This window comes from Heteronotia binoei, chromosome 13 (genome assembly GCF_032191835.1).
Source record: "Heteronotia binoei isolate CCM8104 ecotype False Entrance Well chromosome 13, APGP_CSIRO_Hbin_v1, whole genome shotgun sequence".
In the NCBI taxonomy this organism is placed as follows: domain Eukaryota; kingdom Metazoa; phylum Chordata; class Lepidosauria; order Squamata; family Gekkonidae; genus Heteronotia; species Heteronotia binoei.
In genome coordinates this window covers 67,686,231-67,712,541 of record NC_083235.1, presented here as the reverse complement: position 1 = coordinate 67,712,541, position 26,311 = coordinate 67,686,231, and the positions used below count along the sequence as shown (strand labels likewise).

Sequence of the window (26,311 nt, the reverse complement as noted above, 5' to 3'; positions counted from 1 at the left end):
AAACCATCCTGCCCCCCCCCTCCACTTCCCGGGTCCATGGAAAAATTGTCTTCCACAAAACCAGTCCCTGGTGCCAAAAAGGTTGGGGACCGCTGGTATAAAATACCTGAAGTAGCTTCTCTCAGGCCTGATCCATAGGCCCAGACTAAAGGTCATGTGGCTCCCGCTGACCCACGTCTCTAACCCCAATCTCCCCAGGTTATCAATCTGGAATCCTCTTAACAGCTGTGGAAACAGCTTCTGCCAGCATTCCTCTCGCACAGCATAAGCTACTTCACCTGGGAAAGTGCCTGAGAACAGCAAATATTCTCTGTCAGGGATGTCCTTTTTTTTACCTCAGGCACACCCTCCCTGACATTTAGCCCAGTTTAGGGAATGGTGTGTATTTCCTCCTTGTCTGTCTTTTTTATCAGACAGAACTTGCTTTTTTAAAAAGTATTTTTCAATTGACAGAGAAAGCAGTCCAGAGTGCAACGCTGCTACTGGACAAGAGAAATTCATAAGTGGCACTCCTCTTCATACAGAATTGGGGAACAGCAACAGAGAAAACCCTGCCCCTTTCCAGTCACACAGTCCCAATGAGACTCTTGCCTGAGACTCGCTGGCCACTCTAAACCACCCCCACCGCCCCCCCCCCAAAAAAAACATGTTAGTGCCACACATGAGCAAGCCTCTCTTTATTTGTTTAAAAAACAGCAGAAGAGGGAGATAGATTATGCAGAAGCCCTTGATTCTGGGACAAGAATCTGATAAGTCTTACGTATCTGGCAACACTGAAGGTCTAGCAAAAGACATGTGAAGCATCTGTCCAAATTAGGCATAATGGGGGCTGTCTAGCTGCTACTGACTCATGTCGCCAAACTGCTTCCTCCAGTAACTAGTAGTAAAATGTGATGCCTGAGTGAAGTCATTGTGCTCCAAGCGCTCCCACTTTCTTCAAGCGACTGTCTTATGAGATGTCGCTGGGGAAATGAGAATGATGGCATCACCTTTTACTAGATGTCACCAGGGAAATGCAGGTTAGGACAGAGGTCAGTGAGATCCATGCACTGCACTTTTAATCTAATTTGGACCTCTGTTGCATGGTAGGAGAGTTGAACATATGGACAAATCACTAGCTGTGTAATTATAGAGTTCTCATTATTCTCAAACAGCACATCCTGAAGATTCTACACATCTCCCTATGCAGCAGTTGTAAACAAGGTTAGTTTGTCTGTGCTGTGTGAAAGCAACCTGCTAACTTACACAGAGCTCCTTCCCACAGAAGGACAAAGACGTTCTACCTCAGTTTGCTGAAAAGAGAACACCCTAGAACTATACTGACAGTATCATAACCCCAGATAATGAATACAATAATACAAAAGTTTACAAAAAAATATTGTTTGTAATCTCAGTCCATTCACTATGAAAACATTTCCAACATATATAAGTTTCACAGAATATATCAAAATCATATATGCTGTGCAAAAGGAATAAGTTCAATTAGGAATATTAAAGATTTTCTTCTCTTATAGGGTACCAAAAACTCCTCAGAAGACTGTAGAAACACAGTCCCAAGAGTCCTGGACAAGGAGTCAACTAAAAACTTGTTTCCTGCACACTTCTTCCAAGCAGGACTTCAGCAAACTTGAAAATAAGCAATAAACTACAAAACATCATGAATAACAAAATATCCAATAAATTTTATACATAAACTTATATATATTGGAAGTATTTTCATAGTGAATGGACTGAGATTATAATTGGAAGTATTTTCATAGCGAACGGACTAAAATTACAAACTATAACTTCTGTAAATTTTTGCATTATTGTATTCGTTACCTGGGGTTATGACACTGTCAGTATAGTTCTAGTGTGAAAAGAGAACAGCTACAACTTCCAATTTTTCCAGCCAAGAGCTGAGCTGACTCTCTTGCCACAGAGCAGGTGGTGCTAGATCACAACTTCTGGCCCAGAGGCTAAAAACTCAAAGCCAGCAAGCTAGATATTTGACTATTAAAGAAAACACGCATGAGCTCTTGACCCTGTCCCATGATCCTATAATAATGGGTGCCCTGCTTTTGTAGCTGGCAAGAAAATGACCTGAACGTTCTTGTGGCACTGTTTTCACTCGTGTGTGCACGCGTACACACACACACACATACAGTTAACCAATCCAAACGGCTTACCTTATTAGGAATGGAGGTTAGATTTTTCCCAGTTGCAACCGACATGATGGAACTATGAGGGGGCTTACCCAGAAGGGAAACACTTGAAGAAATAAAGTTAAAATTAGCCTGAAAAGCTGTAACTATAACATAATCATAAGGTTGTAATTCTATAACAGAATTCTATAACAAACTGGCTGCTTAAATAGTCAGTTCTAGAAATTACCTCAGCCCCAATCTGGGGGACAAACCTTCCCACACAATTCCTTCCTGACCTGTTCCACCACGCCTCTTATCCACACTCACCAGGTTCAATTCCTGGCATCCCCAGAGAAAAGAATGAGGTAGAAGGTGATGTGAAAGACCTCCCACCTGAGAGTCTGGAGAGCCGCTGCTTGTCAGAGTAGACAGACAGCACTGACCTTGACAAACCAATGGGCTGATTCAGTATAAGACAGCTTCATGTACTGATACAGGCAAGCCAGCTTAACATAGTTGAGTTCCTTGGCAATAAACCTGAATTGGGATTAGGGATACAGACTTTTGAACTTCCTAGCCTCGCAGCGGCATCATAACAGAGTTACATCCTCCTAAACCCAATGACCATAAGGACTTAAAAGAGTGTAATTGTGCTTAGAATCAGGCCCGTAGCGACAGTTGGGCCCCTGGGGTTCCAGCCCCACCAATCTACCTCCAAGGCCATTCCCTCCCGTCGCCCTCAACTTCCAGTTTTTAACTTTTTACTTTTATTTCTCTCACACACAGAAAGAGAGCACCAGCGAGCCTGGCAGCCAGTAGAGGTTGCCCTGTGGGTAGGACATAGCCAAGCTGGGGGTTGGGCAGAGAGTGCCGCTTCTGCCACTGCTGAGGAGCTCACAGCCTCCCTGCCATTGGCAGCAGGAGCTCCAGCCGAAAGGTGAGTGGGAGCCAGGTGGAGGGGATGCGCAAACACCCACTCTGGCTCTCTCTGCCCCTTGCCACTCAGCCGCGGCTCATGGACCACGAGCAGCAGCAATGGGGGGCAGGCATCAGGGGTGGGGGAAGCAGTGGCAGGGGCAAGCGGGAAACGAAGGCAGCCTTGGATGGGCTCGCTGCTCTCCTGCAAAAAGGGTGCCGTTGGTCCTGGAGCGGGGTATGCAAAGGAGCCTCCCTGCTGGGCACATTGGAAGGAGGCCAAGGCCAAGGATGTCTAAGCATGGTTTCCATGATCTGCTGTCAGCCGAGCTGGGAAGTTCATTAAGAGGACTCTTGTGCACTGGGAGCCACTCTTCTGTCTCTTTCTTGGAGCGGGGTGGGTGGGGGGTGGGGGAGGAGAATCAAGGCTGTGTGGCTGGGGGGAGATAACCATGGTCTGCAAGAGAGGATGCATCTTTGCACTGCTCTTCCAGGGTCTCCGGTCAGGTAAGCGGGGTAACCAGCCCCTGGGCCAGGTCTGCCGTGGCAAGAGGTGGGAGGCACCCTTGGCACAGCAGCCCAAAGACACCCACCCTCCCACAGTGGGGAGAGGCGATCCTTTCCGCTGGAGCCCTGAAGCGGCTCAAGTGTTGTTTGCCCTTCTTCACCAGGAATTCTGGGACTTGTAGTGCTGCTGGAGAACTCTTCCGCATTGGGTTCCTCTTCCTCTCCTTTGCTCTTAGGAGCGCAGCATGGTGTTGGTATGTTTTCTGCGGTGGGAAGGGCTTTTTTGGCAGCCCCCTGGCCCCACAAACAAAAATCATGGCTTTATGCCCCACCAAATTTAAAATCCTGACTATGGCCCTGCTTAGGAATGGACTGTAAGAGGTCCATACTGCCTCTCTTCCTTTTGGCCTCCAGGGGATCTGCAAAAGCTGTCGTATTCCAAACAGTATTTCTTAATATTTGAGTTCACTCCCTGATATGGCAAATTATTTTTCTACTGCTCATTCTGCTGCTGCTTTTTATTGTTTTTATGATTTTTTCCCTAATGATTGATTACATTGCTTTTCCTGATTGCTACATTTGGGGAATTTTTGTATCGTCCTATTTAAAAAAAATACTTGTGAGGCATCTTCAAAGCGGTTTCAATAGAAAGGCAGAAGAAAAGTCTCAGCAATAAATAATTTTGTGAGCTACTTTAATAGACTCTTAAACCTTCATCATCTCGTCTCAAGGCCCCAACTCATCTTTTATCCATCAGATTGTACATACAGGGGGAAAGAGAAGTTCAATGGTGCAAGATCAGTTTTAATTAAGAAAATATATTATTTCTTAAAATCTAGCCTGAAATTCTAGGAAGGGGAATATTGATTAAACACAGGGCGATAATTAAAAGGGCAATGAGGAATAAACGAAGGCTGGCTAAGATACAACCTTGGAAACCAAAGGATAGCTGGAATTAGTTTGCAGTGAAGAGCTATATCAAGATTACAACTACTTGCAAGCATTAGGCCCCCTGTACCTACACCAATTCAACTACCCTGCTACTTCATGTCTCTCATGTTCTACTTCCCCCCAGCATATCAGTCCTTGCAAAAATACACAGAATACTTCACTTAAGCATTAAGCCAAGTTCACCTGCAAACAAAACCAGTTCAATCTATGTCCTAGTCACCCACTGAATCTAACAGGACAACACAAAGTAACATTTTAGTAAATACGTGATCTCAATCATGGTGCCCAAGAACTCCATGGCACGTGCCAATGTATTCCTTAGTGCCCACTTGGTTCTACCCCAGAGCACCTCTTTCTCAAAGCAAATAGCCAGTCTCGGCATTATTGGAGCAAGGGATGCTTCAAGAGAGTCCAGGAGGAATTTCCTTTCTTCAGAAAGCATTCATTTGGAAACACCTGCCTCCATCATAGGAGGATGCTTGGCTTGGAGCCACTTAACACTCTGTGAAACCTCCTAATGTAACCACTGGATCTACATTCCTAAAGCGGCCATTTTGCTGAGACATCTATTACCTGACATAAAATTTCCAAAAGTGCCCACAGGCTCAACAAGTCTAGAGAACCCTGTTGTACAGAGAGATTCTATGAAACTTCTTTAAAAAGTTATGTACTTCAGAATTACAGACTCACTTGGCAATATGTGGAAATTTTATCACCATAATCCTCAAATGGAGAGCTGCTAAAAATAATTCCTCAGGGCGGCAGGACAGAGTTTCTAACGTGTGCTTCTGCACAGAAATTGGCTTTCTTGTATGGACAGTTTCAAGGGTACAAACTCTCATATGAACATATGAAGCTGCCTTCTACTGAATTAGACCCTCGGTCCATCAAAGTCAGTATTGTCTACTCAGACTGGCAGCGGCTCTCCAGGGTCTCAAGCTGAGGTTTTTCAGGCCTATTTGCCTGGACCCTTTTTAGTTGGAGATGCCGGGGATTGAACCTGGGACCTTCAGCTTACCAAGCAGAGGCTCTACCACTGAGCCACCGTCGCTCTCCTCATAGTAAGGCTGATCCTCATGGTCTCTCATGTATCATGGCCTCCATCCAAAGCTGCTACTGCAAGAAAATGCTTCAAGCAGCCTCCTGCATAGTGGCTCCGACATGAAAACCAGGTCTTAGTTTCCCTTGTTAGATGCTCAAGCATCTATACATAGGGGAGGGACGGTGGCTCAGTGGTAGAGCATCTGCTTGGGAAGCAGAAGGTCCCAGGTTCAATCCCCGGCATCTCCAACTCAAAAGGGTCCAGGCAAATAGGTGTGAAAAACCTCAGCTTGAGACCCTGGAGAGCCGCTGCCAGTCTGAGAAGACAATACTGACTTTGATGGACTGAGGGTCTGATTCAGTAGAAGGCAGCTTCATATGTTCATATTAGGGGAGGGACAGTGGCTCAGTGGTAGAGCATCTGCTTGGTAAGCAGAAGGTCCCAGGTTCAATCCCTGGCATCTCCAAAAAAGGGTCCAGGCAAAGAGGTGTGAAAAACCTCAGCTTGAGACCCTGGAGAGCCACTGCTGGTCAGGGGAGGGACGGTGGCTCAGTGGTAGAGCATCTGCTTGGGAAGCAGAAGGTCCCAGATTCAATCTCGGCATCTCCAACTAAAAAGGGTCCAGGCAGTAGGTGATGGAGATGGAGGGACGGTGGCTCAGTGGTAGAGCATCTGCTTGGGAAGCAGAAGGTCCCAGGTTCAATCTCCAAAAAAGGGTCCAGGCAAGTAGGCATGAAAAACCTCAGCTTGAGACCCTGGAGAGCCACTGCCAGTCTGAGTAGACAAGACTGACTTTGATGGATGGAGGGTCTGATTCAGTAGAAGGCAGCTTCATATGTTCATATGTCCCTGAGTGGAACATGCTTATGGATCACTGGAAGAAGCTTGCTTACCTTAGCAATGGGTAGCAGAAGCAGGAGAGCCACAATATATCCGTAGTACTGAGAATGGGGGGCAGTTGCACCAGGCAAGAGAGGAACTGAACAAATACAGCAAAAGGCATGGTTATCAGCAGAACCGGAAGACCAAGCAGCGTCCTACCTGCCTTGCAGGAACAGACTGGCAGCTGAAGAACTGAGGGGGAAATTGGCAGCCACTGCTATGCTCAGAATATATTGTTCTAGCTGAACAAAATGATTCAGGGCCTGAAATGAGGGGCAGGGAAAATACTGCAAAGAAATCCATGACTTCATCCTGTATAAGAACTACAGCCACAGGCATTTCCTTGGAATAGATGACTGGGAAGCCACAAATAACCAGGTCATGAGTCTAGGAGCAATCTGAGTACACAATCAAATAAGGCTACAGTGCAGTCACTTCAGCTCATTTTGGACAACGATGGCTTTTCCCATTTTTAAAAGAAATATTCTACCTTTCAAGAGTTGCACTGGTGAACAGGAGCTCTTCTCAAAAATAAAATTGAGGGCAGTTAAAGGGGTGTGTGTAGGTGTGTGTGTGTGTCTGTCTGTATGTGTATATATACATACACACACACACACACACACACCTCCTCCCAGCAGGAGTCTTTCAGTAACAAGACAGTCCCCTTTCTGCATTGCTCCCTGCCTCTAGCTTTTTGCTCCCTCTAGCTTTTTGCTCCTCTAGCTTTTTGCCAGGATGAAGGGCTGTGTTTTCTACCTCTCCAGGCACAGTGCTTTAAAAAACTTCTAGAAAACAGTCGTGTCACGATGTCATCTCAAAACAACAACAACAAAAGAGTACAACTTTGCTTTTCAGGCCCAGTTTATTCCAAAAGGGAATACAGATTGAGAAGATAATTCATTTCTGCCTCTGACTAGGATAAAAGCAACCTACCGTGACGCAGTGATGACGAATACTGCTCACGGGGGGGGGGGGGGGGGACTTTTCTTCCTTTCAAGCTAAGCTGCCCTCTCCGCTTCCTGAAGCTAATCAGAGCAACTCACCTGGATAATGACCAGAGCCAGCTGACACTGCAAGAGGAAGAGGAAACACTTGCGGATGCCATAAGTTGCATGCCGAGCCTGGAAGGAATGACACGTGACGAGGATGGGATGCAAAAGGGACACGTGCGCGATTAGGGCCATCGCATTAAGAACATAAGAACATAAGAGAAGCCATGTTGGATCAGGCCAATGGCCCATCCAGTCCAACACTCTGTGTCACACAGTGGCCAAAAATTTTATATATATATATACACATACTGTGGCTAACAGCCACTGATGGACCTCTGCTCCATATTTTTATCTAACCCCCTCTTGAAGCTGGCTATGCTTGTAGCCGCCACCACCTCCTGTGGCAGTGAATTCCACATGTTAATCACCCTTTGGGTGAAGAAGTACCTCCTTTTATCCGTTCTAACCCGACTGCTCAGCAATTTCATTGAATGCCCATGAGAAAGGGAGAAAAGGACTTCTTTCTCTACCTTCTCCATCCCATGCATAATCTTGTAAACCTCTATCATGTCACCCTGCAGTCGACATTTCTCCAAGCTAAAGAGTCCCAAGCGTTTCAACCTTTCTTCATAGGGAAAGTGTTCCAGCCCTTTAATCATTCTAGTTGCCCTTTTCTGAACTTTCTCCAATGCTATAATATCCTTTTTGAGGTGCAGCAACCAGAACTGCACACAGTACTCCAAACGAGACCGCACCATCGATTTATACAGGGGCATTATGATACTGGCTGATTTGTTTTCAGTTCCCTCCCTAATAATTCCCAGCAGGGCGTTGGCCTTTTTTATTGCAATCGTACACTGTCTTGACATTTTCAGTGACATTTCACATTCAGTTTGCTGAGGACCAGCTGGTACTTTACTGATCTGTCTAAAAGTATCGTGTCTTGTCAGCAGTTTAAAAATTCAGGGATTTACCCACATGCCTAGCGAGTTGGCAAGCTCTGTGATGACTCCCCCACGCCCCCAAGGGACTGCAGGTTTAGCCTATTAAAGGCCAAAAGAGGAAAGAGCCCTTTTCATACCCAAAATGATGCTGCCTTGAAAAGGGTTAATTGCAGGACACTCAACAGCAGCTCTGCTCTGAGAATGCCCATCAGCTCACCAGGGCAGAGTTGGAGCACTCTGTCTAGAGAAGGCGGCAGGGAATCAGGCTAGAAACTTTCTCCCAGCTTCTTAAGAGGGGAGAGGGGGAGCCCTTAGTATAGATGCACTTGATTGGATGGCTCAGCAGTTACAAACAAGGAAGCAAAGAGCCCAGCGAACCCAGCAGCCCTCATACAGCAGCAGAAGAACACGTGGAGCAGGCAAGGCCTAGGAAGGGCCCAAGAGGGCAGGCTGCTAGACCTGCTTCCGGGCCTCCTTGAAAGATTACTACTCTTCACTTTCTCAAGGCAGCACTGGAAAAATCCACTCCAACAGTACACTGGAATCTGCTTGTCCTCTTGTAACTCTGGACCAATAAAGATATTAACTATCATTAGGGTTTGTAGACTCTTTCGGGATCAAGTGCCGTGTTCTACTGGAGAAAGTTTTCCTTCCAGACGTTTCGTTCTCAGCTGCGGAGAACATCCTCAGTGGCGTTGCAGCCGGAGCAGGCGCTCTGACCTTCTTGGCTGCTGTGCATTGAGTGGGGCCAGGGTTGCTGGAGAGCTGCTATTTGTAGGCTGGAGGGGGTGTGATGAAAGGGCAATAGGTTTGTGGGTGTGCCCATTGTTTGGTGGGGCTTCCTGGAAGGGTAGTGATAAGGAAACTGGCTGTTGAATGTGACCATTGTTCTGTGTTAATTGCTGGGAAGGTTGGAAGGGGTTTGAAGATAAGGAACGCCACCGAGGATGTTCTCCGCAGCTGAGAACGAAACGTCTGGAAGGAAAACTTTCTCCAGTAGAACACGGCACTTGATCCCGAAAGAGTCTACAAACCCTAATGATGTTACCAGCCGTGAAAACCTGAAATCTTTGATAAAGATATTAACACTTCTACAGTCTGGAAAAGGGACAGCTGTTCTCCCCTTCTGCCTCTCAACAATAGCATCCACACACAACACATCATTGGGGACTGGCTGGAGCGCTTCTAAACCAAACTCCACTTGGGATAAGGGGTTTCAGAAGGTCTGAAACAAGGACAGGGGTGACATCTCTACGCAGTCTTGCCGAAAGATCAGCGAGCATTCAGAGACACTGGCTGCAGAAACTGAATCAAGAGTTTCTCTATTCTCATGGGCCAACTTCCATCCCTTATTGCCAGCTTTCAGACCAGACTTGAACGGCCGCTCTCACGGCAAGGTGGCTAAGCAGTCTCAGGTGGATGACACAACCATTCTGATATCAACCCCCACAGAAAGAGGGCTAACCTGTTCTACGAGACGGATGATCCCAATGGTTTCTTCAGGACAAATGGACAGGGAGCAAGACAAGCTGTTCAGCTGGCCAGACAACTGAAGGGGCGTCAGCTCATCAGAAACACGTGTCATTTTTGTGCTGGTGGCATAGCCAAAGGTCTCCCAGGAGCAGCGGGAAGGGTACAGAGGATCCAGGGCTATGCTGCACAGACAACAGCACACAGGTTAGAGGAAAGCACACCTGGAAGGTCCACAAGCCGAGACATGTCGCTGGGTATACAAAATACAATCGTATTCAAAATGCTAAACATAGGTGAGGATTTTGTAGTCTGCAGGCCCATGCTGGTCCACAGGATCACTTTGTAACTGTCCACAAGACAATTAGATCCATATTCTGTTCCCGTGAGGGATATTTTTTTTTTTCCTTCCATCCACAGCAAATAGAGATCTACCCTTTCAGGACTGAGGCATGCACTCTGACCGTAAAATTTTTTACTCCTCTATGTTCAACAAAGCTTACATCGCTTAAGGAACGTGAGCGTAAGACCGCAGACCAAGAAGAAGAAGAAGAAGATGATATTGGATTTATATCCCGCCCTCCACTCCAAAGAATCTCAGAGCGGCTCACAATCTCCTTTACCTTCCTCCCCCACAACAGACAACACCCTGTGAGGTGGGTGGGGCTGGAGAGGGCTCTCACAGCAGCTGCCCTTTCAAGGACAACTTCTGCCAGAGCTATGGCTGACCCAAGGCCATGCTAGCAGGTGCAAGTGGAGGAGTGGGGAATCAAACCCGGTTCTCCCAGATAAGAGTCCAAACACTTAACCACTACACCAAACTGGCTCTCCAGGACTGCCTCTCACTGATCCAAAGGCGTGCACGCTGGAACTCAGCTGAGAATCGAGCCTCAACAGCTACTGCCAGAGAATCCCTGAACTGCTTTAAAAATACCACCTCCCGTACTTATGAAACAAAAACATTTGGGAGATTTGGTGCATGAGGTGTCCTCTTTGCAGGCTTTTTCTGTGATTAGGCTGATTCTTTTGGAATGATTTACCCAGGGCTTTTTTTTTTTAGCAGGAATGCAGGTTCTGGTTGGCTTGGACTCCAGCTCAAAAAAAGGTCTCTGGCTGCTTTCCCTCTTTTCCTAGCTATCTGCTACAGCAAGCATTACAGTAATCCTTGTCTGGTAAAGGAGGGAACAGTGGGCGGATACTGCGGCACCAATCGCGCCAGCTGGGTAGGGGGAAGTCGCTTTCGCCCCTATGGAGGGGCAGGAAGGAGAGGCCCAGTCAAGCAGATGCAGTGGCAGTGAGAGAATCGAGGGGATGGAACAGAATGGAGCGATCATGTGAGCAGCAGCAACTGTGGAGTCGAAGCGGCGGCACTCATAGGGCTTGTAGTGCAGTGCGGGAAGAAAGAAGTCAGTTTTCTGAGCAAGAAGTGGACTCGTTTGTGGGGGGGGGGCGACACGGGGTGGAGCGGTTCATTCGTTGGAATATGAAGAGCACGGCGGCAGCTGTGCTGGTGAATCAAGAGTTTCTATTCTCAAGGGCCAACTTCCATCCCTTATTGCCAGCTTTCAGACCAGACTCGAATGGCTGCTCTCATGGCAAGGTGGCTAGCAGTCTCAGGTGGATGACACAACCATTCTGGTATCACCCCACAGAAACGGGGTTTGGAATGGGGGTTACAATCTTTTTTTTAATCGACATTTTTCACAGCTGCAGGAAGGAAAATTCGTCAGCAGACTCTTTTTCTGAGGTACTGATGGATAATACGTTGAAAGTCTGCTGATCTTTCAGCTGAACAAAGTTTGAGTCCAGTCAGTGGCACCAGTGAGTCCAACAAAGCAGTAATTCTGGGTATAAACTTCTGTGTGCAGGCACGCTTCCTCAGCGACGTGACTGAAACAGGTTTAATCAAGTTTACACCCAGAATTAAACTTTATTGGCCTAAAAGGAGCCAGTGGACTCAAAGTTTGTTCTGTTGCTCCAGGCCAACACAGCTACTTCCCACCTGAATTGGTCTTTCAGCTTTCAAAGACACAGGAGGATTACCAGAAAAGGGAGGGCAGAATGTTTCAGGTGCATACCGGACTGAGTGGTAAGAGCACCTTGTTTCCTGCATTTGAGAGTGCATGCAAAACAGTTCTAGGGTTTGTAGAATCTTTCGGGATCAAGTGCCGTGTTCTACTGGAGAAAGTTTTCCTTCCAGACGTTTCGTTCTCGGCTGCGGAGAACATCCTCAGTGGCGTTGCAGCCGGAGCAGGCGCTCTGACCTTCTTGGCTGCTGTGCATTGAGTGAGGCCAGGGCTGCCGGAGAGCTGCTATTTCTAGGCTGGAGCTGCTATTTCAGCCCTGGCCCCACTCAATGCACAGCAGCCAAGAAAGTCTGAGCGCCTGCTCCGGCTGCAACGCCACTGAGGATGTTCTCCGCAGCTGAGAACGAAACGTCTGGAAGGAAAACTTTCTCCAGTAGAACACGGCACTTGATCCCGAAAGATTCTACAAACCCTAATGATGTTACCAGCCGTGAAAACCTGAAATCTTTGATAAAACAGTTCTACTTCAAAAAGACACTTGGTGCATGGTAAATTGTTTTGCGGGAAGCTGGTGGTGCCTTGTGACATGGTGTTCTATTTGTTGCTTTGTCCAAGGAGATAAGGCAGGATATAAATATTTTAAATGGACAGATTAAATAAGGAGTTTAAACGGCTATTGCTGCTGAAGCGCATTTGCTGTTTTCAGCGAATGTAGAGCCCAGCATGCAAACACCTCTGTCTCCTACAAGCGACGTACACTAAAGAGCAGAACGCTGAGAACCCAAACGACAGTCAGAGTGTTTTCAGGCCTGCAAGCGGGGCCGACTTAGTCATTAGGCACAGTGTCCAGGGCCCACGATGCTTTAGGGGGCCCACAAAAATCTATTAAATTTTGACCAAAAAAAAAGAAAACAGGGAAAAATTGTTGAAGTATGTAAAGTTACATTGAAAATCATTTTCAATCATTGAGTGAGGCCAGGGCTGCTGGAGAGCTGCTATTTCTAGGCTGGAGGGAGTGTGGTGAAAGGGCACTCAATGCACAGCAGCCAAGGTCAGAGCGCCTGCTCCAGCTGCAACGCCACTGAGGATGTTCTCCGCAGCTGAGAACGAAACGTCTGGAAGGAAAACTTTCTCCAGTAGAACACGGCACTTGAGCCCGAAAGATTCTACAAACCCTAATGATGTTACCAGCCGTGAAAACCTGAAATCTTTGATTTTTAATATTGGTATTATTACGCTAGGAGGCGCTGACGAAGGGTCCCTGGAAGTCATAATACGGTCCTGCCTTCAAGCAGCCTCAGAAACTAAATGATCTAAAGAACTGCTGCCCAGTGGCTGGTAATCTATCCTTAAACGAGGTGCCTGAGTGGATGGTACCTACACAGCTTCAGGAAGTTATGGAGGAGATGGATTATCTAAACTCCTCGCAATTGGGATTCAGGCATAATTTTGGGACAGAAACAGCCTTGGTGACTCTGACTGATGACATTCACTGGGAGAGTGACAGGAGAGTACAACTCTGTTGATGCTCCTGGGTCTCTTAGCAGCTTTCAATGCCACCAGCCATGGAGAGGATGGCTGGAGTAGGAGTAAGGGGCACCTTGATTTGGTGGTTCTGCTCTTACTTGACCAGCCAATTCCAGAAGGTGGGCACACTACTTTAAAAAGAGCACCGGGAGGAACGGGAGGGGCAGTCCCTGCAGTGAACGGATGCTGAATAGCAGGAGACATCTAGGTGAAGCCTCAAAACTGGGAAAGAAAGCTGGTCCTCTCAGTGGGCAATTCCAACAAAGGCCAGATGGTGGTGACGGCAGTTGAAACAAGAAGGGAGAGAAAAGCCCCTCCAGGTATTTGGAAAGCCAAGTGGGGGCATGTGCCAGGCAGACACCTCAGACGCCACGGCAGAACAGGGCCTGCAGATCACAGCAAAGCTCTTTCACCACAAAAGGAATAATGCAAGACGACTGCATCCAACTGTCTTCAGTGCCTTTTAACTCAGCCAGTTCCTGCAATCAATCTGACCTGCTTTTCTCTTTGTACTTCTCAGCACTTTCCCATACTCTGGCTTTGCTTGACGAAAGACCATAAATATTTATACTCTGATTTCAGCTTGGGGTTCTTGTGCCGTCACAGTGATCTATTCAAGTCACCTTGCAGCAAGTCCAAAGGCTGATCTTGTGAAAAGAGCTGCACTTTACATTTTTCAAACACTACTTTCTTCATACTTGTCAGTGATCTTTATCTCAATGTGAAGTGTGCATCCAAGGGAACACAAGAGCAATCCAGTCTAGAGAAGGCTTTTTCATATGTATGCAATAGGAGCAAAGATGCTGAAGTACAAGGAATTACAAGGACAGGAAACGCCCACCTACAGTAAATCAGAGGACTTGAGGATCTTAGAATTCTATCAATATTTGAACACATGGCATATAGACAACATCTGTGTATGGACTTATTTTTTAGATATTTGGAAACCCCTCCAGATATTTGGAAACCCCATTGTTGCTATTTTATTTATTTATTTAATCAAATTTATATACTGCCCTCCCTTGACGGGCTCAGGGTGGTTAACAACAAATAAAAGCAACATAAAATATTAAAAGTCAAAATATGCAATAAAATCATTTCCATACATTTCATAGTCATTAAAAGTCCAAGATGGCTCTATTTTATATTTTTGTCTCTACTTTATGTGTGGTTTTAAGTGTGGTTTTACTAGACTTCTGCTGTTCTTAATGTTTTAAATGTTTTAACTATTTTACTGTTTAAATGTTTAAACCTTATTTATGTTAGATTCTATGTTGTAAGCCGTCCTGAGCCACTCGCTGGGAAGGGCGGGAAATAAATAAATAAATAAATAAATAAATAAATAAATAAATAAATAAATAAATAAATAAATAAATGTATACTATTTTCCCTTTTCGGAAGGAAGGAAGGAAGGAAGGAAGGAAGGAAGGAAGGAAGGAAGGAAGGAAGGAAGGAAGGAAGGAAGGAAGAAAGAAAGAAAGAAAGAAAGAAAGAAAGAAAGAAAGAAAGAAAGAAAGAAAGAAAGAAAGAAAGAAAGAAAGAAAGAAAGAAAGAAAGAAAGAAAGAAAGAAAGAAAGAAAGAAAGAAAGAAAGAAAGAAAGAAAGAAAGAAAGAAAGAAAGAAAGAAAGAAAGAAAGAAAGAAAGAAAGACAGTCCGGAGCCTCATCTTCTTCAGAGCCAGATAACCAGAGCCTGCTCCCTGTCACACCTTACCTGATATCACTCTGAAGGAAGAGGCAGTTGTTGCGCAAGTTGGCTGAGCTGCCCAGGCAGCAGGTGACCTCCCCATATTCCTGCATGATCTTGATCATTTCACACATGGCTGCAAGAGACCAGAAGAAAGAGGACTTACCTAACTGACCCTTCTCTAGTTTTCCTCCTCCAGGGTCTTTCCGCCCCAAAACCAAGCATCTCTGTGCAGAGAAAACATGAACACCAACAAAGAATTACTTACTTTCTGGGGTGCAATCTGTAAACAGAGGAACAAGCAAAGGCACATTGTCGATGTTCTGCAGGTGGGGCCTCACCTGATGGATTCCTCGCGGAAGTTTGGCCTGAAGTGAAAGAAGAGTAATTAAAACAGTAAAAAAAGACAAAGGTTAGGACCGAGGAGAGCAACAAGGCCCCGATTCTATAGACTGCAGCAGACGGAATGATTGGGCTTAGCAGCTCTTGCTGACAGGAGTGTCCTGTCTTAGAAGATGTCACAAGGTGACTCTTGCTAGAACCTACTGCTTTGCAAATTAGCCACTAGCCATGCATCTGAACAGATTCTGTCTCCCCGTTCTAGATGTCAGATCTGGGCATTCCTTGTTCTAGGAGCTGCAGTGAAATGTAAAGTCAGATTAAGGCTGTAATGTTTTGTTTTGTTTTTTTTTAAAAAAATACAATGTATAATACTAACACTCACTACACAAAATAGCCCATGGGATGACCTACAACCACTACAAAAGGGAAACGTTCATCCAGGCAGATAACAGGGTCAAACTGCCATCAAATGTCAAGCGGCTTTATCCCTTTTTCTAACACAATTAAAGGGGGTCAGCTTGGAAGCAAGAAATTGAATGCTTAAAGGTGCTGTTGTTGTTTTTTTGTATGCAGTGTCCTGCCAGTTACGGCCAACAGAGATCTTAATTGGCAAGACTTTCCCACTTTCATGGACTAGGGAAATATGACCCAGGCAGGGCCTTTTCAGTAGCAGCTCCCAATGGAATCTCATCCTCACAGCAGCTCACCTGGCACCAAAACTGCAGTAGTTTAAACCCTTTTAAATTGTCCACTCCTTTGTCCACTCCTTGTCCACCCGAGAGCAGGCCTTCTCAGTAATGGCTCCCCATTGGTGGAATCAACTACCAGCCGAGGTTCGAGCCCTGCAGGACTATAATCAGTTCCGCAGGGCATGTAAAACTATACTTTTCCAAATGGCCTACAAGATTGAATCCTGAAATGACATCCAGCCATCTGATATACATCGTTTTGTATTATAGCACCTTATCTGTTGTGGTTTTAATTAATCTATTTATTTAATGTATTCTATTGTATTTTATTGTATAATATATTTACTGTACGTCATAGCACTTTCCATGTTTGTGAGCCGCCCTGAGCCTGCCCTGGTGGAGAGGGCGGGATATAAATAAAAATTATTATTATTATTATTATTGGAACCCCCCGCTAGTAGCATCCTTAATTCTTCTGCCATCATTGTTTCTCCAACATGAGGGTTTTTAGGAGGTTTACACTTTGCCGCTCCTGATCACTAAATTTAATCTGATGCTGTTTTAATTGCTGTTATCTTCTATGACCATTTTCGCACACAGCTCACCTCTAGATGATTTCTTTACTTAATAGATCACCCTGCCTTTTCAAATCAACAGCTACAAGGCAGTTTATGGCGTAATAAGTAAACATGACCTAAGAGCTTATAAAAATGGCAAGAAACCCAAAGATAGACTGTTTTCGCACACAGCTCACCTCGCAGTCACAATCCTGTTCCCTCCGCATCGTCCGGTCAGAATTCCCACCATCTGCGCCGAAGTTACAGGAAGTGCCGCGGCTTTTGCGTAGCAAACGTAAACCGCTAAAACCCAGTTTACGTTTGCTACGCAAAAGCCGCAGCACTTCCTATAACTCCGGCGCAGATGGTGGAAAATCCGACTGGACACTGCGGAGGGAACAGGATTGTGACTGCGAGGTGAGCTGTGTGTGAAAACGGTCTATCTTTGGGTTTCTTGCCATTTTTATAAGCTCTTAGGTCATGTTTACTTATTACGCCATAAACTGCCTTGTAGCTGTGATTTGAAAAGGCAGGGTGATCTATTAAGTAAAGAAATCATCTAGAAAAATCAGGAAAAACAATAGTGTTTCTCTCCAAGATTCCCTCCCACCCCACATAAACATTTCTCTTTCCTTTGATACAATTGGGTAGGTGAAGAAGATGATGATATTGGATTTATATCCCGCCCTCCACTCCGAAGAGTCTCAGAGCGGCTCACAATCTCCTTTCCCTTCCTCCCCCACAACAGACACCCTGTGTGGTAGATGAAGATATTGGATTTATATCCCGCCCTCCACTCCGAAGAGTCTTAGAGCGGCTCACAATCTCCTTTACCTTCCTCCCCCACAACAGACACCCTGTGAGGTGGGTGGGGCTGGAGAGGGCTCTCCCAGCAGCTGCCCTTTCAAGGACCACCTCTGCCAGAGCTATGGCTGACCCAAGGCCATGCCAGCAGGTGCAAGTGGAGGAGTGGGGAATCAAACCCGGTTCTCCCAGATAAGAGTCTGCACACTTCACCACTACACCAAACTGGCTCTCCTTGCAGTGCTATTGACCTCCCTTCCCTCTTCTTAGGAAGCATCCGGAATAGCACAACCGGGATAACAGACAAGATGAGCTGTTGCTGAAGCCCTTCACACATTTTGTTTTTGTAAGTGAACTCCTCCCTCATTTGTGGGGTTCTGTTGCTAGGTAACCGGCAGCATAAGGCACCTTGTCCTCCAAAAAACCTCTTTGCTTGCAGAGTACAGGACTGCTGACAGACACGCATGGAATCCATAGTAAAAGATTTCTACTAGGGGAAGCAGGGGAAGGGACTCACCAATCCTCAACTGAATGGAAAGCCTCTCTATGAATCCATAACTGCATACCGTAACCCTTTGCTAAACGAGGACCTCTCTCTTGCTGAAGAAGAGCTGGGGTCTGACATCAAAGGTTTAAAACAGATATTTATACCCGCCTACAGAAATTTCCAGCTACTGCAGAAGCCCCAAGATTACAACAGGCATTGTAACTGTAAAATAAGGCAGGAGGACATCTGGAATCTCCCAGCAAAATCTAGGCCTGTGAGTCTAGTGTGCCCTCCTCTCCCTCCCTCAGCAGCCCAAGCAGGGATGGACCTTGGTTTGCTTGCGCAAATTCTGTATATATTACTGTCTGTTTCCCAGTGTTCTCAGACATTGGAACACCTTTGCTTTTCCTCCTGACATGATTTGATTTATTTTATTAAGACTCACTCAAAAGCTGCAATCTCCTATTTATATCTGTCCACTGAGGGAAGCTTTAAAGAGCAACTTGTGAAATTAAATGGCCTTTGAATATCCTTGGGAGCATAAAATTCTAGGATTTCACAGTTTGCAGACAAGTAAACTACACATTGCCAAGAGGAATCTGTCCACTCCTCCTGTGTTCTGGATCCCATTGTTTTTGATGCAAGCAGCAGCCATTTTTTAAATGAAAACTGCTAAAACTACAAAGTTCGTTACCAATAGACACTGTCCTGGCCTCACAATGCAATGCCAATCTCACCCTATTGCAATCCTCCAAGAAGCTGGGGATGTCACTGTCTGTTGGCTGAAAGCTAATCAGGTCCGAGTGTCCTTCCTCCTCCATCAGCAGAAGCCCCTCTGCATCGTCTCGAGAGACTAGTGAAGGAGAGAAAAAAACGCCATGTGAGAAGCAAACATAAGGCTCACCTACACAGCACGTGTTACAAGCCACAAAACGCATCAGCCTCAAAGCACCCACACAGTGCTCTTATGTGGCACTGCAGCAGCCTGGAAAGATTTTTATCTGTAGGCAGATTCCACTCAGTTCTCTCCTAAAATAAAGGTGTTCGATGACTCATTTATCCAGAATCAGAAAACATCAGACTTGCTGGAGTTTCTGCATCTGTTCTGCCTCCTTCGTTCAGGGCCGTAAAAGGGACACCAACATGGCAAAGTTTTAAGTTAAGATGACCCTGCCTCAGCAGAGACATCCTGCATGCAGAGGGGAAAGGAGGTTAGCAAACTGGAAGGAGGCTGCATGGGGACTGCCTTATTGCTACTCATCCCTTTAAAAGCTGTAAGAACAGAGTTAAATACAACAGGCATATATGAACATATGAAGAACATATGAAGCTGCCTTATACTGAATCAGACCTTTGGTCCATCAAAGTCAGTATTGTCTTCTCAGACTGGCAGCGGCTCTCCAGGGTCTCAAGCTGAGGTTTTTCACATCTATTTGCCTGGGCCCTTTTTTGTTGGAGATGCCAGGGATTGAACCTGGGACCTTCTGCTTCCCAAGCAGATGCTCTACCACTGAGCCACCGTCCCTCCCCTAATATGAACATATGAAGCTGCCTTCTACTGAATCAGACATCCATCAAAGTCAGTATTGTCTACTCAGACTGGCAGCGGCTCTCCAGGGTCTCAAGCTGAGGTTTTTCACACCTATTTCCCTGGACCCTTTTTTGGAGATGCCAGGGATTGAACCTGGGACCTTCTGCTTCCCAAGCAGATGCTCTACCACTGAGCCACCCTTGTCTTTCCCAAGAGCTGCACCTGCTGGAACTAAGTCTGTCATGAAAAAAAGTACAGTGCCTGTGCCAGGAAATAAAAGGTGAGAATCCCACATACTCATAAAACCAGTTAGGCACACAAGTGGAGGAGTACAAACGCAAACAACAGGCAACTGAATCACAACTTGTTGGTGATTCTCGGCCCCAGAGATATCTGGCTGCCCTTGACCATGCCCAGGTCCTTCTCAGTCGTGGCTCCAACCGGGTGGAACTCCGCAAAGTAACACCCCTCTTTGGGACCTACCTGGTGACCACAGCTGCCAGTCACGGAAGGCACCGTCCTCCTCATTTTAACCAACAATATACACATTATAGGTAACCTGGTCATTCAGTGCCCCCAAATGCCCCATCAAGATAACGTCCATTATCTATACTCAAGTCAAGGCCCTAAATGTTTATTAGTGGCTCTCTCTGCCCCTCCTTAAATAGAAAACTTCAAAACTACTGTCCTTGTCTTGCATTGTTGTAGTGAGAAATTGGATTGTCCGTGCGGGACAGTAATCCTAGAATGTATCCCTGCTTTGACATCTTTCTTACTATGCACCACATATATTTGCTCCCAGCAGGCCCCTTCCCCTTCCCCCCAGCTGTCCTCTTACCTTGATGCAGGTCCTCATGCAAAGAGCCTGCATGGCTTGGGCTGGAAGGAGGGACTTCACAACCAGGCACATCTCCATTGGGTGTTAGGGAAACATGACAGTTCCAGCCAGTCTCAAGTCCCATTTTTTCAGCAAACACCTGTGGGAAAGAGAAGAAGACTTTACAGGGAAACTAAAATGCTTAGATTCTTATCTAGATTCCTCCTCAACAACCATGATACAAGCAAGCTACTTACATTTCCATCATTTTCAAAGCCACACATGCAGAAATTGGCATGATATGCTCAATTTCTTTTGGGTGTAATACATGGACTTTGGAGAACTGGCACTATGATGGTAAAACCAGAAATGCTGGCTTGCAATGAAGTGGGAAAAACAACAAAATACTCTCTCCGTTTACAAAACTACTCCTCAGTATAATATATATAGTCTTCAACAATTCATAACAGTGTTACAGTACAAAAATGCAGTTAGAAAGCCATCCAGTGCACAGCATAGCTGCTGTCCATAAATCATAATTTATGCAGAATGCCGCTGCCCGGCTGTTACTAGGGCTCCCAAGATGGGAGCACATTCGGCCGGGGCTTCGGGGTCTGCACTGGCTGCCAATAACATTCCGAGTCTGGTACAAGGTGTTGGTCATTACCTTTAAAGCCCTATATGGCCTAGGACCTGCCTACCTTAGGGACCGTCTCTCCCCACACGTTCCCCAGAGAGTACTAAGATCGGGCTCACAAAACCTGCTAGTAATCCCCGGGCCAAAGGAGGCCTGTCTGAAATCCACCAGGGATCGGGCCTTCTCGGTAACGGCGCCTTACTGGTGGAACCAGCTGCCGGAAGAGGTGAGGGCCCTGCGGGACCTAGGGCAGTTCCGCAGGGCCTGTAAGACAGTCCTCTTCCGGCTGGCCTACAACAACTAACTGACACTGAGAATTTCTGGATGGAGCTAGAATGCATTTGACAGACCGCTGGTTTTTATGTTTTATGTTTTATTAATTTATTGTTTTAACTGTTATTATGTAAATATTTTAAGCTAAACTTATGTAAGTTTATATGTTGTGAGTCGCCCTGAGCCACTTTGGTGGGAAGGGCGGGATATAAATCGAAATATAAATAAATAAATAAATAAATAAATAATTCTTTCTGAATCCAGTCTGATGATAAAAAGAACCGGTCCAATTTCATCTCGGATATGAGCTATCCATCTTCCATATTCATAGGTTCAGTAGACTTGAAGTGCCCCAACAATTCCTTGGCTTCCTCTGGTTTTTTAAAAAATATTTTTTTAATTTTCTGTGGAACACCATTGCCAATTTCTATCTGTCAGTATAATGGACGCAACTATTATACTGATAGATAGAAATTGGCAGCAGCGTTCCACAGAAAATTAAAAAATATTTTAAAAACCAGAGGAAGCCAAGAAATTGTTGTGGCACTTCAACTCTATTGAACCTATGAATATGGGCGTTGGTCCCTAGAAGAAGGATAGCTCATATCCAAAACAAAATTGGACCAGTTCCTTTTATCGTCAGACTGGATTCAGAAAGAATTATGATTTATGGACAGCAGCCATGTTGTGCACTGGATGGTTTTCTAACTGCATTTTTGTACTGTAACACTGTTATGAATTGTTGAAGACTTTATATATTATACCGAGAAATAGTTTTGTAAACGGAGAGAGCATTTTGCTGCTTTTCCCAATCGTACCTCTGCTATCTGTTGACAGCTTGCAATGAAGGGCGGGGCTCTAGTAGACCAAAGCAGAGATAAACAGAGTCACCCAAACAAACATGAAAGTCATTCCAAATTCACCCCTCTAGTCCGTGAAGTTTTCACAGCTTTGTAAATCAGAGAACCAGCATTTTTAAATCTTAATTTACACTTGTGCAGGTTTATGGATATTTTGGCTGTGAAGATGGAATGCTTTAGAGAGAAAATATATAGCACGAATAGATCAGAGTTTTTACATGGATACACATTTGGACTACTTTGCTAGACTTTCTAATATAGCAACTGGGGGCAATATAATCGCTAAAGTTTTGATCTCGCAGAAGTTTCTGCTAACAGAAGCAAGTGATGGTCACCAATTCTCCCTTCCCATCAGACCAGATTCAGCACTCGTGGTGTTCCTGAGAGGCTCCTGTCCTTGTCTCCCCCACCCCACCCCACCCCACCCAAACAGCATTGAAGGCGGAAGCACAAAGCAAGGAAATCCTGTTCTGCTACTTATCCAAAACATCTTATGCCACCTTTCCACCTGATCAGCATCCCCAAGCTAGTGAACATGAAAACAATAAAACATTTCAACAGTTTAAAAATGTTCAAATTATAAATTAAAAGACATAAACACATGATACCAGGGGAATGCCAAACGAAGCAAAAGTCTTCACCTGCTGGCAGAAGACAACACGAGAGAGGGGAGGGGGGTGGGAAGAGAGAGAGATGCCACCCATCTCAGAGACAGTTTGGTGTAGTGGTTAAGTGTGCGGCCTCTTATCTGGGAGAACCGGGTTTGATTCCCCACTCCTCCACTTGCACCTGCTGGAATGGCCTTGGGTCAGCCATAGTCCTGGCAGAGGTTGTCCTTGAAAGGGCAGCTGCTGTGAGAGCCCTCTCCAGCCCCACCCACCTCACAGGGTGTCTGTTGTGGGGGAGGAAGGGAAAGGAGATTGTGAGCCGCTCTGAGACTCTTCGGAGTGGAGAGCGGGATATAAATCCAATATCTTCTTCTTCTTCTTCATCTTCACCCATCTAATCTCAAATTGCAGGGGTAACCAAAATAGAGTCTCCAGAGATGACCAGAGCAAACAGATAGGTTCTTATGTGAGAAAGCAGTCCTTACAGCATGCTGGCCTCAAGCTAGAAATGCTATGGGATTCCAGCCTATATTAAGAAGTCCAGCAAAATGAGCTCAAATACGAATGCAGTGCACACGAACTAATCTTTCCCCTCTGCATGTGTGCGTGCGTGTATCCTTTTCAATTTTATCAAATCTCCAAGGATAAAACCGATTTTTAAAAAAACAAAACAATGAAGCATATAAAACAGTGAGCCAGCTCTACAAAGCCCCTTGCTCAGACTGATAAACCAACAGGAAGATCCATGGATACATATTCTAAAATACACCTTTTAGATACATATTCTAAAATGTAAGTTGCATTGTATCACAACTGACCCAAGGACAAAACAGATAATTCTACCCTTCACGTGGTCACTGCAGGAACAAGTCGTATAGAAAAGGAGCACAAAGGGTTAGCCTACCTTGCTCTTGAGTTCATCTTCCAGGGAGAAGTAGACAAACCGAATACAGGCATTCACTAATCCCTCAATGAGGCGGACGACATCCAACCGGGCCTGATACTGAGATGAGACCATTCCCATGAAGATCTGACCACTCAGAGCCTGAATGCAGTCCTCCTTCTCCATCACTTCCCCGATCCCTTCTTTGAGCATGCAAACAACATGCAAATGTGTCGGGGAAGAAATACAATGGATTTTATAGACGGGCAGGAAGAGGGACATAGTTGTAGGGAGACACTCATGTGAAAACAAATTTAAGAAGGAAGAAACCAGTGAGCCCAAGCAAAACACAAACACACAAAGAGGAACAGAGGGGAAAGAAGAAAAAAAAAAAGGTTCTCATCAGTTAACAAGAAAACAGATAGGAAAAACCATGTTTCACTTGACAGATCAAGTTACATTACAGTGGGGCCTTGGCCTATACATGTAGCAGAATGAAGCAGTCAAATCCATAAGTGGTAAAGTAGCCTATGCCGCTTCAGACTGCAAGCAGAGGCGCCACTTCCAAACACTTTATCACATTAATCAAGTAATTTTTTCTACTTGCAGGTAATGTGGCCCCCCACTTACAATCCAAAGTGCCACCGTCCAGTCTCTCCTCTCAGAACTCAGCCTGCTGCATGGGTAGACCAGGTTTGAGATGCTAAGCTTATCCAGAGAGTAACCAGGAGAGTCATATGTTACTTACACCATCATTATTATTATAAACCAAATGCTTCAGTGAATCCCATCCCCACCCCCCAGTAATTGTTTTACTAAGAGTTTATATCAAAACAAGAAAGAAATAGGTTGAGGGCTAAAAGAAGCATATTGCTTATTTTTACAGCATTTGGCAAACTGGCAGAATTCCCTCAGAAAGTTAAAATGTTTATAACCTTCCCATTTGTACTGTTTGGTCATTTCTAGAGTTCTGGGGAGCCTTTAGTTACACCCACAATTTCTTGACTGGCATTAAAAATTAGCAGAAAATAAGACAATTGTGGGGCAAAAAGCTGGGAAATGCAATCATTCATACCTACTTGGGATTCCAGAGAAAGAACCCTGCATAGTTGGCTCAAGGACACTCAAGAATTTGCCTGTCTGAAACTAACAAGCTCTGAAGCTGGGAAGAAGGTGATCTGAAGTAACTGGATCAAATAAGCCCTCTTTCTGATGACACAATATATTGCCCTAATAATAGGATGATGCAGCATGAATTTAGCCCGTCAGGATTCTTCTAAAACTGCCAGATAAGACGGCTACAAGGACAAGACCTTGAAGCAGAAGAAAATACAGAATTCTGGAGCCAATATGGAGACCAACAAATTGTCTTGTAGACCCAAAGTACATTACACTGGAAGATAAAAACCTAAACTTAAAAAAGAAGAAGTGAGACTGGGAATTTGAGGAGTTCCAGGGTTTGGAAACAGGTCTTCTCCAACTTCTCTTAGAACTAATAACCTTGGGAATATCACTTAAGTAATCTGATAGAACTAATAACCTTGGGAATATCACTTAAGTAATCTGATAGAACTAAATTATTCCATGTCCTGCCCTAGCAAACAGACCTTGTGTGGATCTGTCATCAGCATCACAGAGTTTGCATTTAAGAGAAATATAAAATGCTTTGGAGGTCATTAATTCATAGGTTCGCCATAAGTCAGAAGTGACTTGATGGCAGAGAAAACACAAAACGTTTTAAGCCCCAGCTGCCTCCTGCAGAGTCACAAACTTTACATACGGATGTAAACGGCTTAATTAAAGGCTCTTAAGCAGGGGTCCTCAACCTACGGCCTGTGGGCCAGATGCGGCCCGCTGAGGACGTTTATGCGGCCCGCCGGGTTATAACAAAAACAGACCGGAAGGGACGTTCGACCTAAACTTGCGTTAGCAGCGCACACTTCCGGCACTGGGCTGAGGCAGCGGAGACAGAGTGTGAGGTGATACCGAGGTGAGGTGAGTTCCCAGGCCAGGGTGTGTGGTGTGGGGAAGGGAGAGAGATGCAGAAGACGGAGAACTGACGGCCCGCGGCCTTGTACAGTAACGGCAGCCCGGCCCTCCAACAGTCTGAGGGACAGTGAACTGGCCCCCTATTTAAAAAGGTTGAGGACCCCTGCTCTTAAGGGACCAGGCATCCGAAGTAAAATGTCACTTCTCACAGACTCACAATGACAGTGATGTCAAAACTGGATCTAACGTGCACCAGAGCACCACTAAATCAAAGGAAAGATCTGCAAAATACCCTGTAATTGCTAGGAAGTCCACTTGAAACAACAAGTTACAGAACGGGTCAGGGAATAACACTTGACCTCTTTAAAAGTTTCTGGGTCAGGATCGCTTGCTGCTCTAAGCAACAAGGAGACCTGCTCTTACTGGCTACAGACCATCCTCTGCCCTTGGCCACACAAAAGTCATATCTGAAACTGGGCTAAAAGCAAGTCATATCAAGCAGAGGAAATGCATATACTTGAACAGATGATCCATCAATGGCTGGAAACTCTAGAGCAGGGGTGTCAAACATGCAGTCTGGGGGGCCAAATCAGGCCCCAAGCAACTGGCTGTCATCTGCTTCCTACTCCCTCTCTCTTGCTTCCTTCTGTGTCACAGTTTGCTTTGCCAGGCTTACACAATCACTCAGGAGCTACAGAGCAAAGCCTTTATTTTCTCCATTGGCTGAGGCTACTCCCTTGGGGAGGAAGGGGAGGGAGAGAGAGT

The 26,311-nt window shown here is 45.5% G+C and overlaps 1 protein-coding gene across 5 annotated transcripts in view; it reads right to left on the bottom strand.

Moving 5' to 3' along the window:
• Positions 1-26,311, bottom strand: part of TMEM94 (transmembrane protein 94) — a 146,448-nt gene that overhangs the window by 17,389 nt on the left and 102,748 nt on the right. For 4 of the 5 annotated variants that reach the window (XM_060251944.1, XM_060251940.1, XM_060251943.1 and 1 more), the window contains 9 exons: positions 23,579-23,760; positions 20,318-20,456; positions 18,686-18,801; positions 15,338-15,437; positions 15,097-15,205; positions 9,825-10,014; positions 7,467-7,544; positions 6,435-6,520; positions 2,169-2,250 (listed from right to left, as the gene is read on the bottom strand). In XM_060251944.1, coding sequence (XP_060107927.1) covers positions 2,169-2,250; positions 6,435-6,520; positions 7,467-7,544; positions 9,825-10,014; positions 15,097-15,205; positions 15,338-15,437; positions 18,686-18,801; positions 20,318-20,456; positions 23,579-23,760 — 1,082 coding nt within the window. The remainder of the gene's footprint in view (positions 1-2,168; positions 2,251-6,434; positions 6,521-7,466; positions 7,545-9,824; positions 10,015-15,096; positions 15,206-15,337; positions 15,438-18,685; positions 18,802-20,317; positions 20,457-23,578; positions 23,761-26,311) is intronic. The other variant, XM_060251941.1, reaches the window with a different exon arrangement.